The 14,185-nt window shown below is 40.0% G+C and overlaps 1 protein-coding gene across 6 annotated transcripts in view; it reads right to left on the bottom strand.

Annotated features, from left to right (window-relative positions):
• Positions 1-443: 443 nt before the first annotated feature.
• CABIN1 (calcineurin binding protein 1) overlaps positions 444-14,185 on the bottom strand; it is a 92,754-nt gene continuing 79,012 nt past the window's right edge. For 5 of the 6 annotated variants that reach the window (XM_048963882.1, XM_048963880.1, XM_048963879.1 and 2 more), the window contains exons 36-38: positions 4,599-4,763; positions 2,458-2,684; positions 444-1,823 (exon numbers count right to left, since the gene is read on the bottom strand). In XM_048963882.1, coding sequence (XP_048819839.1) covers positions 1,680-1,823; positions 2,458-2,684; positions 4,599-4,763 — 536 coding nt within the window. In that variant the 3' untranslated portion in view covers positions 444-1,679. The remainder of the gene's footprint in view (positions 1,824-2,457; positions 2,685-4,598; positions 4,764-14,185) is intronic. The other variant, XM_048963883.1, reaches the window with a different exon arrangement.

The following is a 14,185-nucleotide window of genomic DNA, read 5'->3' on the forward strand; positions in this document are numbered from 1 at the left end:
GAATAAAGTTGCAATATTTTGTTTGACCATGCTTCTTTTTATCCAGGATCCATTCATTATTCTTACAGCAAATGAATGACCGTTGCAAAAGCAGATTAAATGCTGGGGCATACACTGAAGTATTCTTCCCATGTCATCACATTCACCGTGTCTTCTTCCCTGCGTTGTTCATCAGTATTCAAAGACACTCAGACGAAAAAGAATTCAGATCATGTCTCAGTAGGGAAGTGAGCCCACTGCATGCATTCTTGGCAGCACTGCTGGCTCGGCTCAGGGTCACACAAGACCAAATCCATCCTAAGATTTCTGGAAGTCTTCAGAAAAGAAAGAGGATTTCTCCCCCCCCTCACTCCATTACCCTCTCCCCAAAAGGAAGGGAGGAGCAGAACGTCTGCCAGAACCATGGCACCTTGCCCTCTCAGATGAACAGAGGAAGCAGTAGGTACATTTCAGCTTTATTAGAAAAAAACAAAAGTTTATACAAAGCTCTGCATTTTACAGAAAACCACCTCCCCCAAACACAAAGAAATCCAACATGGCAAGCTGTATGCATTTCCTTTTTTCATATACATACATACATATATGTACACAGACATATATATGTATGTGTGAGCACATGTGTGTGTATATATAGTGTGACGTAGGCTTTTTTTGCATGGATTGCATTCATTATTTTACAAAGGTAATATTCAGTAAAAAAAAAGGTCTTTGTTACCATTATTTTCTCATATAAATAACTGTGAGCAGTCCCTCTGCAGATAGATAAAAAACACCTTTTCATGTCATTCTGTAAAAAACAGACGTTACTGAAACGGTACTGAAATCTTGAGTCTTTTTCAATACCACCATAAAAATATCATCTAGCCCCCAATTCAAAATGCTTGTCCAAGGCATCAGAAGAGAAAGGACTGTAAGACAATTCTGGAAGGATCAGTTCGTTAAGCCAACATTCAGGTTGGTAATTTCTGCTGGACCTCATACATTGGTGTGAAATGAGCACAAACAGGAGGCCAAGCTCTCTGTCTGCCTAGATAAGCTGGTTCTTTGCCTACTGACACCGAGACAAATTCCAGCAAAGCACACAACTGTGCCAAGCAGCTGACAGCCTGTCCGCTCACCCTTTTCACCCCACAACAGACTTCCTTAATAAAATTAAATCCTCTACCAGCTCAGCAAACTTTTTCTACTCCATTCACCTTGAAAGGAGCTAGGACTAATCATGGCAAGACCAGACAGAGATTCCACTGTTGAATTATTGGGAGAAAAACTTAACTAATGGCAAAAACGTAAAAAGACAACTAAAAGGAAGAAAATGATATAGAAAAGAGCTATTGGATTGAATCCCAAGGCTCTGGTTGAAGAAGCAAAAACAGTACAGGGATGTCAGTTGCAGCTAAAAAAACCCAAATCCTTGCATTTACTGAAGTTAAAGGTGACGGTGTGGTCCAAATGAATTAACTGCCTGGTAAACAATCGTTTTTCTTCTGTTAAGCACCATGATGGGGAAAATGGCGAAGATTTTGAAGGCAATACAAGTGGTAGTGGTGATAACAAAGGTAATGAAAGTGAAGAACTCGATGCAGATTAAATGGTGAGTAATGCCAACGAGGATGTTTGGACTGCCAGAGATGTTGGCAACAAGAATGGTTATATGGTTGGTGTTGATGGCCAGAATTCATTCATATGTCCATGTAGTCATCATCTTCATCAGTATCACTTTCCAGTGAGGACTCCTGGCTTGAGGTCTCTAAGATTTCCAAAGCTGGCTGACAAAGGCTCTCCTTCTTTACATTCGCTGCGGACTGAGCAGACAAAATAGCAGACTGATCCCAAAAAGAGAGAGAGAGAATATATTGCTAAATAGTCAGGATAAACCCATGAGCACAGGGATAAAAGCCAACTGGTTGCTATTCCGTCACATTCCAAAGCCCTCTTACTTCCATAAAGGATATGGCAACCTAATGTGAAACTACATAACATTAACCAGTAGGTCTCCCCATAGTCACTATTCCAGTAGCTTTCACTAAAGGAAGAATTGTAATTGCTGCACTAACTCCCTCACACATTTTGATAATTCTGTTTAATTCCCAAGAAAGGGATACAGACTAGGATAGCTCCGATGCCAACCATGGCAGGAATTTCACCACTTCTTAAAAGCTGAATCCTGTTAATAATAGCTAGCCTCTTAGAACAAAACAGAATAGTTCTGTTGGAAGTGACATACAAAGACCACCAAGTCCAGCTATCTGACTACATCAGGGCTGACAAAAGTTAGAGCATTAAGGCATTATCCAAATGCTTCTTGAGCAGTGACAGGCATGGGTCTTCCACTATTTATGCTACTTCTGGTTATGAACTGGGGACAGGGACAGTTGCTCCTTTCGCACGAGTATTTTATTGAGGGGCGAGTTAAGATAAAAACAATAAGCCAAAAAATTACTGTTTCCCTTTTATTACCTTTAATTTTTGCTTGGTCTCTTCTGAAATGCTGCCCTTTGGAGAAAGGAGGGTGGGAGTGGGTGGAGTGACAGTGATCTCAGGTGGAAATTTGGTGACAGATGAAGGTATGAAAAGCTTTGGCATGTTGGGCAGAACGCGAGTTTTTACTCGGGTGCCATCTGTCTTGTTCTGCTGACTTCCCAAAGTCTGTGAACTGGAGCTGAGTTCAGGCTTGGAACTGGAGGCTAAACAGAAAATAATAAGAAAAACATGTTAGGAAGCTGTGTAGGATTTCAGATGTCAAAGAAGAGGGAGCAGCTGATTGTCAGACATATGGCTAGCTCAAAAGGTCTTTCTTCAAGTTTTGCTTTAATTATGATTCAGAACCAGAAGAACAAAGCGCCTCAGGATTCCATAATGGCAACTGGAAATCAATAATAATTAAAAAAAATCTTTCTGGGCAGCAGACACCCAGTCTATTTAAACCAAGCATTAAAGTGGTAATACTGCACTGACCCACCTACATCTAGATTAAAGGCTCCCCCAAATACCATTTTCTCACTCACTGCAGATGCAATTATCTTACCTTTGCATTCTTTAACTGGTTCCCCATTCTGTAATACACCAAATAAAGCTACTTACTTTTACTTAAGTCTTTTATAAACTCCCTCCACTATGGAGTTGTCTTTTTAATAACTGAAATGTCAGCTCCTATTTCCTATCAATTCATATTGTCAAGATCCCCCCTCAGTCGGCTACGTTTTCAAACAAGGTCTTTGTAGTTTCCACTACCGTCCTCACAAGCTAAGAAAATTACACAGTAATATCTGTCAACACTTCCTCATTACTCTCTTCAAATTCTGTCATAAAAAATCGTTAGGTATCATGTCAGCAAAGAAGCCAGCTCCTTGGTGTGCTCATGTTGCTGTACACCACGCTGATTAGCACCATCATGTCATCTCTACATACTCCTCAACAACGATTCTTGTCTTCACCACCCAAAGTTGCTAAGAAAGGGCCCATCTCATGAGACAAAGAAGGATCTGGCCCTTCCTTAGGCTCTATCACAAAACAATACATATGCAACAATAATCAGCAGGAGACAATGCTTTCATATTCAATCTGAGTATTTAGCATATATTTATTGATATTTTACTAATAATGATGCTTCAAGTGGATTTTTTTTTAAAGTTTGTGTGAATGAAAACAGATCATCCCAGATGCATAGTAATAACAGGTGTTTTAATATACATTTTTTTGGATTCAGTCTTGTTAAATCTTTCTTTGAAGGCTTCTGGAATTGACAAGGCTACTTAAACATGGCAAAATAAAATGCCAGATCCCTGATGCTATCCTGAAAAATAAACAACATTACACTGACTACTATGGGAATCTGAAATTGAACTGTATATTCTCAGCAGTATACAAGAATGTAAGAACTGCCACAACAGATGAAGCTTTCCAACGAGGTCAGTGACCCATCTCCATTTGTAGACAATCAGCTCAGAGCAGAGTACCAGAAACGTTGCAGTAATCAGACAGAAGATAATCTCTCACAAATAAGAAAAAAAGAGAGATACCCTGAACATGAATATCTACGTTTATGTCTGTCTGAAAAATACAAATTTTACATTTTTCCAGTCTAAATATCAACTCCTACTTCTCTTGGAAAGGAGGTAGAGGAGGGATAGAAAGCATTAATTGCTGTAATGCTGGTTTTTATGTTAATTTGACTCAGTCTGATTATCACAAAAAATCATTTCCTTCTGCTAAATATTCCAGTACAATAATCAAGTGTTGTCATATTGCCCTGTGTAAGATTTCGATTAATAGAAAAGTTCTACTTTCAAAGAAGCTCAACCTACATAGCACAACAGCCTAGTACTGGGAGGCATTTCATTTGGCTTTGCTGCTACAGTACTTGGTATGTGAGTCATGCACCAAAGAGAATAACCATCAAGGGACTACAAAGAACTTCTCCACGAAGCCGTGACATAGCCAAGAATGCCTCTACACTCTGAAATACTTTACTGGAAGGCAAGCAGCAGAGAAGCTCTGTAACATGCATCACAACTAATGCATATCTAATCCATCAATCTCTGCAGACTGATATTCAAGGAAGAACTAATTTTCAGCACCGAAGCACAAAAAGCTCCTACCTTGGGTACAAACATGTCCCGAATTTGTGCTGGTCACTGATTCCACTTGCCAACAAACAGGCTCTGGTGATGGTGCAACAGTGGCCATTTTCATCTGCTGACAAAGCCGTGACTCCTGTTGCTGAAATCCAAGACCCTCCAAAGGCACTTCAAGCTCTTCTTCCTCTTTATTAACGAAAGATAATTCACAGATTAACAGACATGCTGATCTCTTTCCTAAGCCTCAGTCCTTCTGCTGTCTAACCACCTGGTAGAAGCTGTGGGATTTTTTTTTTTAATCCTCATTTCTTAACTATGAAATGACTGAGTAAAATTAAATACTGGGGAGCTAAGATGGCAATCACAACTTTTTCATACTTGCTGCCATCAATTCAAATTCTTTAAAAATATTCTTTACAAAAGTGATGAAAAAAATCTGTTCTACAGCATGTTGTTACCTCTGCAAGAAAGAAATTCATGCAACTGACCATTAACCTTTGCAGACACGAGGGGTGAATCACTTGTCATACAGTCAAAACAAAAGCCATCACCCTTACTGATGAGCTATGTGTGATCGATGGGTCTCTCTGATCTGCAATCATGGGCGCGAGCGACACTGAAGTGCAGCTCACTGCTAAGAAAGATTAATTACTGTGAACATCCAGCAACAGGGCCAAATCTGTTCCATTTTTCTTCTTTATTTAATCAATCTGAAGCCACGTAAGATGCTCAGTTTTCAGAGATAGGCTGACTCAATCAGCCTAAAAAACTAGTCTAATATTCCCATCTTCTGCTACTTCAGAACTTGGGATCTTTACAACTCATACCCTAGTGTGTACAAGCACAGTCTCATCATTATGTATCAGTTGTATCAGCTTTTCTTACACACGAGGCTACATGTTGTACCTAGCAGGAGTAGTTTTCACTCAACTACTGTGAGCTACTAATGACAGCCCTTTCTGAGAAGGTCAGAGTGAAACAGCAGCTAGCATTTCAAGGCTATAGGTACACAAACAAGCACTCATTCTCTCACAGAAATGAAGATATCCTTCAACAACAGGGGGCTGCTCAGACAAATATGAATTATCTTACATTAACACGGGGTAAGGTGTACACAGGCAGCTACTGCAAACAAGCATATGCAATATATATTCACAGCCTAACTTCTCTAAAATCCTCACATGTCCACATTCTAATTTAATTTAGGATTTTATCTGCAACATGACTTAAAAGGGAATATTTTTCAACTTTTCCTCATTGGAAAACTGCTCTCAACCCCTAACTCCCTGTGAGCTGAAAACACTTCACCACTGTAGAGTTAAAACTGAAATTCTTGAAAGAGCTTGGTGAAAGTCAGATAGATGCAGTTTGAAAGATACAACTTTTTAAATGCATTGTATTTCCAGGGTTCTTGAATAATTTGCATCAAAAAAGCTTACCAAAGCAGGCTGTTCAGTTCTTTTATTCACTAATTTTCATTGGTAAAATAAAAGAACCCATTATCTGAACTGGTAGCTGGCAGCCAATACAAGCCTTAGGATAAATGAGTTTGCTTGCAGAGAATTCTCCTATAGTTCCCAAAAAGGAAAGGTCACACAATACAGCACAAATCACAGAAGCCTCTGTTCTGTGATGTTCCACTCTCTATCAAGCACAAAATGGAATGGTCTAGTGCAGAAGAACAGTTCTCATTCTCTTTCCTGCACAAAACGTGGTCACGACAGTAGGAAAAAATAGTTGCATCTGACCATTTCAGCTTAAAAGAACAGAGAAGGAAGCAGTAAAACAACAGGAGTCTGGATTAGGAAAATTCTAACTCACTGTTTCCCTGCTTGTGAAATAGAAGAGCTGAAGATCATTCTATGTACGTGCCTGATCTTTACATAAGACAGGCATGATTTAACTGCATGCAGAGAAATACAAGGGACCATATGAAGAAGGATCAGCCCTCGTGTGGCCCAAAGCCAATAAACACACATCCCACTACACCACAAGCAGCTGACAACAAACGGAGCCTAAACCCAGACTGCCACACTGAAATGGCTACAAGACACTTGATGAAAAGATAGAGCTTTACACCAACGTCTGAAGAAAAGCAAGACTGAAAATGATGTTTTCAGATCATCCTGCAAGGCAGCTTAAGACAGCAACTGTGTCTTGCTTACTGCAACACGACAGGCTCAGAGTCTACAGCATCTAGGGTAAGTACCAACAGAACCTTACTTATCCACTTGTTAACCAAGGAGACAAAACACCAATTCATTTGGCAGATACAAAGCCATCCCAACCAGAGATCCCGTAGCTTTAACTATACTGCTAACTGAGAACTATTTCCTATGTACTCAACTGCTAAATTACACTGGGGGCTTAATAGCTCACCATTCAGAATAAAAGCTCTGATTTGCATTATTGTTTAATGACTAAACTCTACCTCTTATGTGGATTATAATCTTTGTTTAATTATAAGATATATCACTGCTTAAGCTGATTTGCTGAGCTTTACTTAACTAAATTATGCCCCCTGACAAAGCTCTTTTGAGCACTGTATTTCTAACCAGACGCTGCAAGACTGATGCAAGTCTACTTTCTTTTATGAGGGAGCAGCTTCTAACACAGATCTCCATCTTTTACATCATCTTTGTTTTTCCTATTTTTGAAGGTATTGATTTGTAGCACAGTAAAACTAGATTTAATTAGAACAAAGCGGTGTGTCAGCCCTTTTTCATGTAAAAGTGAATGGAAATGAAGGGGCAGGACTTTGGCACACCAAGCATGTATTTCTATTACTACACTTCTAGAAACAGCACTTGTTAATATTCTATCAGGCTGCATCTCTCAGTACATCCAGAGCCACTGCCTGGTAATGAATCCTTCATTGTCAGGTGCTAAATACACACTGACTGAATTTTATCCCCTGACTGGGTGATACACTTTATTCTTTTATGACTGTGCAAATTTGTTTTTGTGGTAACAGTCGCTTTCATGGCATTATTTCTAAGTTAAACATTAAGTTAATGAGAAAAATACATATTTTTTATTTTTTTTTATAAGATCTGGCTGTTCCAAGTGTCTATAATTTGCACTATCAATAACTCAATACAGTGCACAAATACATCTTTTTTCATTACAAACAGGGCAAAAGGCAGAAGGATAATCAGGAAGCAACACACAGCTGAATCTCCTGTTATTTGTCCGGAACAGATTTCTGAAGAGTATCTCTTGGTATTTACCATGTGGACAGTGCTGCCACAGCCCCGAACATAACGTCCTAGTTCTCTCTAATAAAAACTTTCCCCAGGGAGGGAAAGACTTCACTAACTCATGAGCCACAAAATTCTTCACAAGTGCAAGAGCACAAGAATATAACTGCAGCACAATCCAAAGGTGTTCTCAAGCTCGGATTTAATCTCAGTTAAGAAATCTTTTGGCAATACATACGCAGTACTTGCACTGTTCTTGCAGGCTTTCCAACGTTAGCTCTACAATCCCAGGTTAAAATAAAACCAGTTTGGGAAGATGTAATACGCGTTGGTTTCCAGGCTGAAGATGGGACAGGTTCTGCACTCTGGAGATTGATTCTGCACTCCCACCTCGTAACACAACACACAAAAAAGCATATAGAAAACCCACAGATTTGCAATGCACATGAATATTTACATGGAAAAGTTCATCTCCAACCGAGCTGAATTATAAGTATTTTTGTCAGCCTTCCCTTTCCCGACAGCTGTCTAAATACATATAAAATAGTATACACATAGAAAGAACGACATCATACCTCTCAACATCTCCCTGCTTTAGTGAGGAAGAAACAAGCTGAAAACAATTCAATGCAACAACCTACTCCAGCTTTCCTCTCCAACCTCTTTCCACTTGTTGCCAGGGCAACCAGTGTTTGCAGATGCCTATAGCGGGCGCTGGGTTCATGACTTCATCACAGTTAATATTCTCTCGCTGCCTCTTTAGACAGAGAATACAGTATATACATACATCCCTACACTATAAACACAGAGATTATACAACTCCCGCACCCTTTATTATAGGAAGACGACAATTTATGTCCTATTTGGACATGTCTGTATGAAAATATGCACTCGGCAATTTGCAGATGTGGAGAAAGTTTAAAAGCAGCCGCACCGTAACAGCAAGCAGCTGCTCTGCTGTCTGTGTGCTGCGCTGTGCACTTCATTGCTCGATTTCCTTCTGCTGTCAGCTATACAGAGACATTAACATCCCAGTGTTATAAAACATTTTAGCTGGATTTTCGAGAAACCCTTTAGTCATGCACTAAACCTACTGCGTGAGGGCTGAAAGACAAGCCCAGAAAATATGACTGGCACCTGGAAAAATGCTTTCCAGTTGCTGAGGGAGGTGGTGTGAAGTATTTAAGCACAGATATGTGAAAGGCTACAAGCAACTCATGGTGCGTGCACAAAGCATCATTTCATTATGGGGAAAAAGGAAGGAACTGAGCTTTGAACTCCAGAACAGAACACCAACACGATTTCAAAAGTGCATGCTTGGAGAAATGAACAGAGAAGGGCTTCAAGGGCTGACACAAAGTGGTTGTGCCTCTTGGCTTCACCCCTCTGCAAAGCACCTTCCCCAGCACTCTGTGTGTCAGACAAAAAGCCTGAAAATACATGACTATGATTTAGCAGATCTGTACCACCTTGCCCTCCAGCCACTTCAACAGAGTAACAACTGCATTCTGTGTGCCTGCAGACACGAAGAAATACATACTTTATTTGTCCCAGTGACAAGGGATTTACTTTATATTTCAATGGCTACGCAGGATACATGTAGTTTTTCACAGAGCTATCACTGAGTTACCACACAAGGTGGATATCTGTATGCTGATGGAAATGCATCTAATCTGTTGCTCCCTGACATGATGAAGTAAATATCCTACCACACTTCCAAAGAACAGCGCTAATGTGTAAACAATTAATTTTCAATATTCCATCTGCCTCTCCCTCTGGCGTGCTGGGAATTTAATACAGTTTTTTTCCCATACAGCAGTTGCAAAAGGGCATGGAAAGCTTGAATTTGCAGGAGCTCAGAGTTTCCTCATACACTGTGCTACCAAGTCAATGGAAAGACTGCGCTGGAACACAGGTTGGTTCAGCTGAACACAGCTCAGTTAAGAATGCTGACCCACAGAAGCAACAGAGGCATCATGTAACTGCCTTTGTCATGAGGTGCTACATCATACACCACAGCAGGCAGCATTCAGTGCACCAAGGCATACAGTAAGTATACTCAGTACTCTTTTCCTTACACATTTACTTTCTCCATATTAATTCCCACTTTCCTGCCATGATGTTTATTTCTAAAAATAAAAAAACACAACCACACAACAACAAACAATGAAGTCATAGCTGCAGAGATAAGAATTTGACTTGAAATGCCAAATTCAGGAAATTACATTCAAAGCTGACACACAAAGCCATGTGTTAAAAATTAAGCATCAGAGTAATTTTGGAAGCAGAAAGCTGTGCAACACAAGTTCTACGGCTCCCTGAAATGAAATAAATTCAAACAGTCTGGTGAACAGAAGTTGGCAGTGTAGTAAGATGGCATACTGCTGCATGTATAACTGTGCTCCTGGCTATTAGACAGTGGTATCAGACATACCCCACGCTCCTCCCTAACGCCGAGGTCAGCTGTGACAGAACAGCACTGATGGTAGTAAAAAACAGGCGGTTGCTCTGAAAGTGCTTCTTGGGAATAGCCCCCAGCCCACAGTAACTCCCAAGCTCCCAGGCCTCTGGTATGGAAAAGCCATGCTGGGGCAGGCTAACAGTGCTGCCAGTGCAGTTCTCTGTGCAGAATCACTTCCTGCTGCTCTCAAGCTTCCTAGAAATGCAGGAAGTTGACAAGTGTGCTGGTAAAGTTATGCTCTCAAGTTCAGTAGTAACTTTCCTTCTCTCTTTGTTAAAAGCCTGAACCAAAACAAATAACATAGCAATGATCCCCAACACCCTTCAATAAAAATAAATAAATAAATAAATAAATCAGTGGGCCTAGATCAAAGAGATAATAGGTTTTATATGCAATTATATGAACTTTCAAATGGCATTATAAGAAATAGTTAATTGATAGTTGTGTTCTACTACTGGATTTAGCAAGAGTACATCACTTGAGAGCATCACACAGCAGTACCTGTGGACAGTAAGTCACTCATCTGTGGTCTGCTCCTTGCAAATTGTATGGACTGTTATTCAACAAAAGCCATAAGCCCCTTCCTCCTCTGCCAGTATTTCTCATCCTTCTCTGACCTGACAGCCAAATTAAGCACAATACAGCTGGGCAAAAGTAGCTCCTAGAATAGGGGGGTTTCATTATAATACTATTTCTAGAGAATTTTCCTAAGAAATCTGTAAATGCAAGACCTGTGCAGTAGGCTTATAACTACATCTGTCTTTAGCCTTCATTTGTGCAGTAAAACATTCATTCTGCTGGCAGCAATCTAAAGCTAGCGCAACTGAAACTTGCTGTAACAATACAGCATCATTACCATGTTCTTTTCCAAATCTTTGTGGTTTCCAGAAGACATGTTCTCTGTTAGTGCAAATATCCATACAGCAGAGTTTTCCCAGGATTTCCAGGATTTCTCTCTGACCCCAAGCTTGCCCAGCCCACACTCTGCATTAGGCTTCTTACCATCACCTCACAGGCCAGTTTGGAAGCTGTTGTTCCTGCCCTAATTGTTCCTACTGATTAACATGAGTACATACAACCAACAACAATTTTAATTGCAATTCGGCACAATATTGAATTGAATAAACAAAATTAAACAAAATCAACCAAACAAAAAGAACAACAAGAACAACCCAAAGGGTAAAGATTAGAAATAGGCATTGAGTCTAGTGAAAGTCTAGTCTTCGTTCTTTTATGGAAGGAATTTGTTGCAATAGCAAACTGAATCAGTGTACTTCCAAAGGGAAGAGGAGAAGACACAGCTGACTGGAACTGCCTGAGCACCAGGCAAAAGGGAATTAAAGAGTCATTCACGAACAGGAAAACCCCTGCTGACATTCAGTGGTGAAATTGTTTTCAGAGCACATCCATTGTGAAAAATAAAAAGCTTAATGAAAAGGACGGATCAGATAGGAGGAAGTGAGAATGCCAGTGCCAACACAGGAGGCAGATGCAAAAAGAGAGCAGAGAGGATGCAGAGCTGGCTGAAGTCCGCCTGCTTGATTTCTGTTAGCAGCCCTGCAGTCACTAACAGGTGACTTGCACTCAAGGATGCTACAACAGGCATGAGGTTACAAGTGCTTAAAGATGAAGTCTGCCAACACGGAAAACAAAGGAGGAAATAACAGAAGTCAAATTGCCTACAAGAGACACAAGAACATGGAGTCAAAGGACATGCACATACAAGAAAGAATCCTTACAGCAGGTAACTGCTGGAAGAGCAATGTGAGATGAAGCTCATGTGAGGCCCCAGGCCTATGGTCAGTCTGTAACATTTTCTGTGTTTCAGCTTTTTTGAGCTACTTGCTGAGACCAGCTCTGTACTCTAAAGCACAATTTTGAATTCAGCAGAAAAAAAAACAGCAGAAGAGATTGATCATAAATAAGATTGAATGACTGCAGGTCCTTTCAAACTGAAAGCTTGAATTGCATTCCATAGCTAAAATAAGGTTAAACAAATTAAAGCAATTTAAATTCATTTCTCACTGCAACAACAGTGCTGTTTATCCTTTCATGCAACTTCCTTCACATGCTCGTTTGTTGAAGTCTGAAAGCTCTACAGGCTGAAATACATTCAAACCTCTACTGCCCTGCCGTGCCTGCATAAAAAACATCTGAAATTACAGCAAGGTACTTACATGGCTTATGGGCTGCAACTTCCCTGCACGCTACAGAAAGAACTGGTAGTCTTCCTTAGCTCTGAATTTCTAAGCCCACACACCTATATCATGAACTTCCTGATTTTACATCAAAACGTGTAGTGCTTCGTGAATTTAGTGCACATGAATTTAATGGAGGAAGAGGAAAATTGCTACTCTTCTACCCTTAATTCAAATGTCAATTTGCTGAATAGATCCCTTTAAGCAAAACAGGTATTAATTCCAAGTAAACAAACCTTCAAAAATAGGATGTGAAAGTTTTCCCGTCCATCCCTCATAAGAATCATTATTTGGATAAGGACAACAAAAATGAAAAAGTCATGACTTTCCAGCAATTCAGAACAGTGTATCAACAGAGCAATGTGATGCAGTGGAGAGGTTTATCCTAATTATCCTATTTACTTTCCCCAGAAAAAACTACAGGCTGTGTCCAAATACCTACATTTCCAGAGTCTCACATACATTTATGCCTACCTGCAGGAACCTCTCATATCAAAACTACCACTCCTTTCACTTTGATGCTGAATTTCATCATGCTGTATTCTGCCCTAGCTAGTTATACCAGACATAAAATCCCACTAAAACATTCACAAAAGAAATGAGTGGATACTTTGCTTTTAAAGCCATTACTTTTTCTAGGTGAAGGCACAGAAAATGATAGCAGCTAATACTCTGACGTGCAATATTCTCACAGAAACAAACAGAGGAGGAGGTCACAAAAAATGAGAAGAGGAAAAAGATGAAAACAGATTACTCTGAAACAGGAACAGAGCTAATGAGAGACAGATGAAAAAGGAGTAAAACTGAATTAGAAATAATCCTTTTTAAAGGAGGTGGGAGCAAAGGTAGGAGAATTAGAAAGAGAAGAAAAGGAAAGGACACAGCAGTAATTGGTATCTTTCTCAGCTAGAGAAATGACCTGTCAGGTAAGTTGGAGAGGAGAAAGCCAGATACAACACACACACACCCTGCACTGGAATCAGAGCTTTGCAGAGTCTCTTGATCTTCAGATGCGTGGTTTCAGGGTTATAATTATGGCTGCTAGCTCTTCCATCTCCCTCAACCAAGATGATGTATAGAAAGCATAAAAGAAGAAAGAACAATGTGAAACCTCCCCACCTTAACAAAGCCTAGGAAGTCAAAAGATTAAAATAAATGTTTTAATCACTGCAAGGCAGCCTGGGAAATTGCAGAGAGGAAAGCACGTCAGAAAAGCTCATGAGTTTTGTTTGAAAACTGAGAATGTGAGAGCTCTTTATTTGCACTGTCATTCCTACCAGTCTCCTTAGTGAATGCACAGTAACTGCATGATCTAGAGGATTTTCTCCTTCGTTGTCTAGGCACAAATCTGAGTGAATCCCTGCAGAACAACCCTGCCAAGATATCTTACAGCACCCTGCAACGCCATTCCTTCAGCAACATAACAACAATAAGTCTGCTTTACACATTGACTCAGTCATTCCCTTCCTTATCATTCCCCTTTTCCCTCTTCCTCTCAAGACAGATTTCTCCTTAGTTCTGTGAAAAGGGAGATTGTTACAGGTTATTATAATGCAACTCCTAATATAGGATATTAAATTTCAATATCATTCTGTACCCAAAGCCCAACAAGTTGGGAAAACTGATTTCTCCCTAGTCTGCTCTTCACTGCCAATGAGTTCAGAAGACTATGTGCATTTAGACACCAAGCCTGGTTATGTAAAGAAAAAAAACACCACAAGCATATGAATAAAAGTCATAATATGAGAT

The sequence above is a fragment of the Lagopus muta genome, chromosome 17, assembly GCF_023343835.1.
Source record: "Lagopus muta isolate bLagMut1 chromosome 17, bLagMut1 primary, whole genome shotgun sequence".
NCBI lineage: Eukaryota > Metazoa > Chordata > Aves > Galliformes > Phasianidae > Lagopus > Lagopus muta.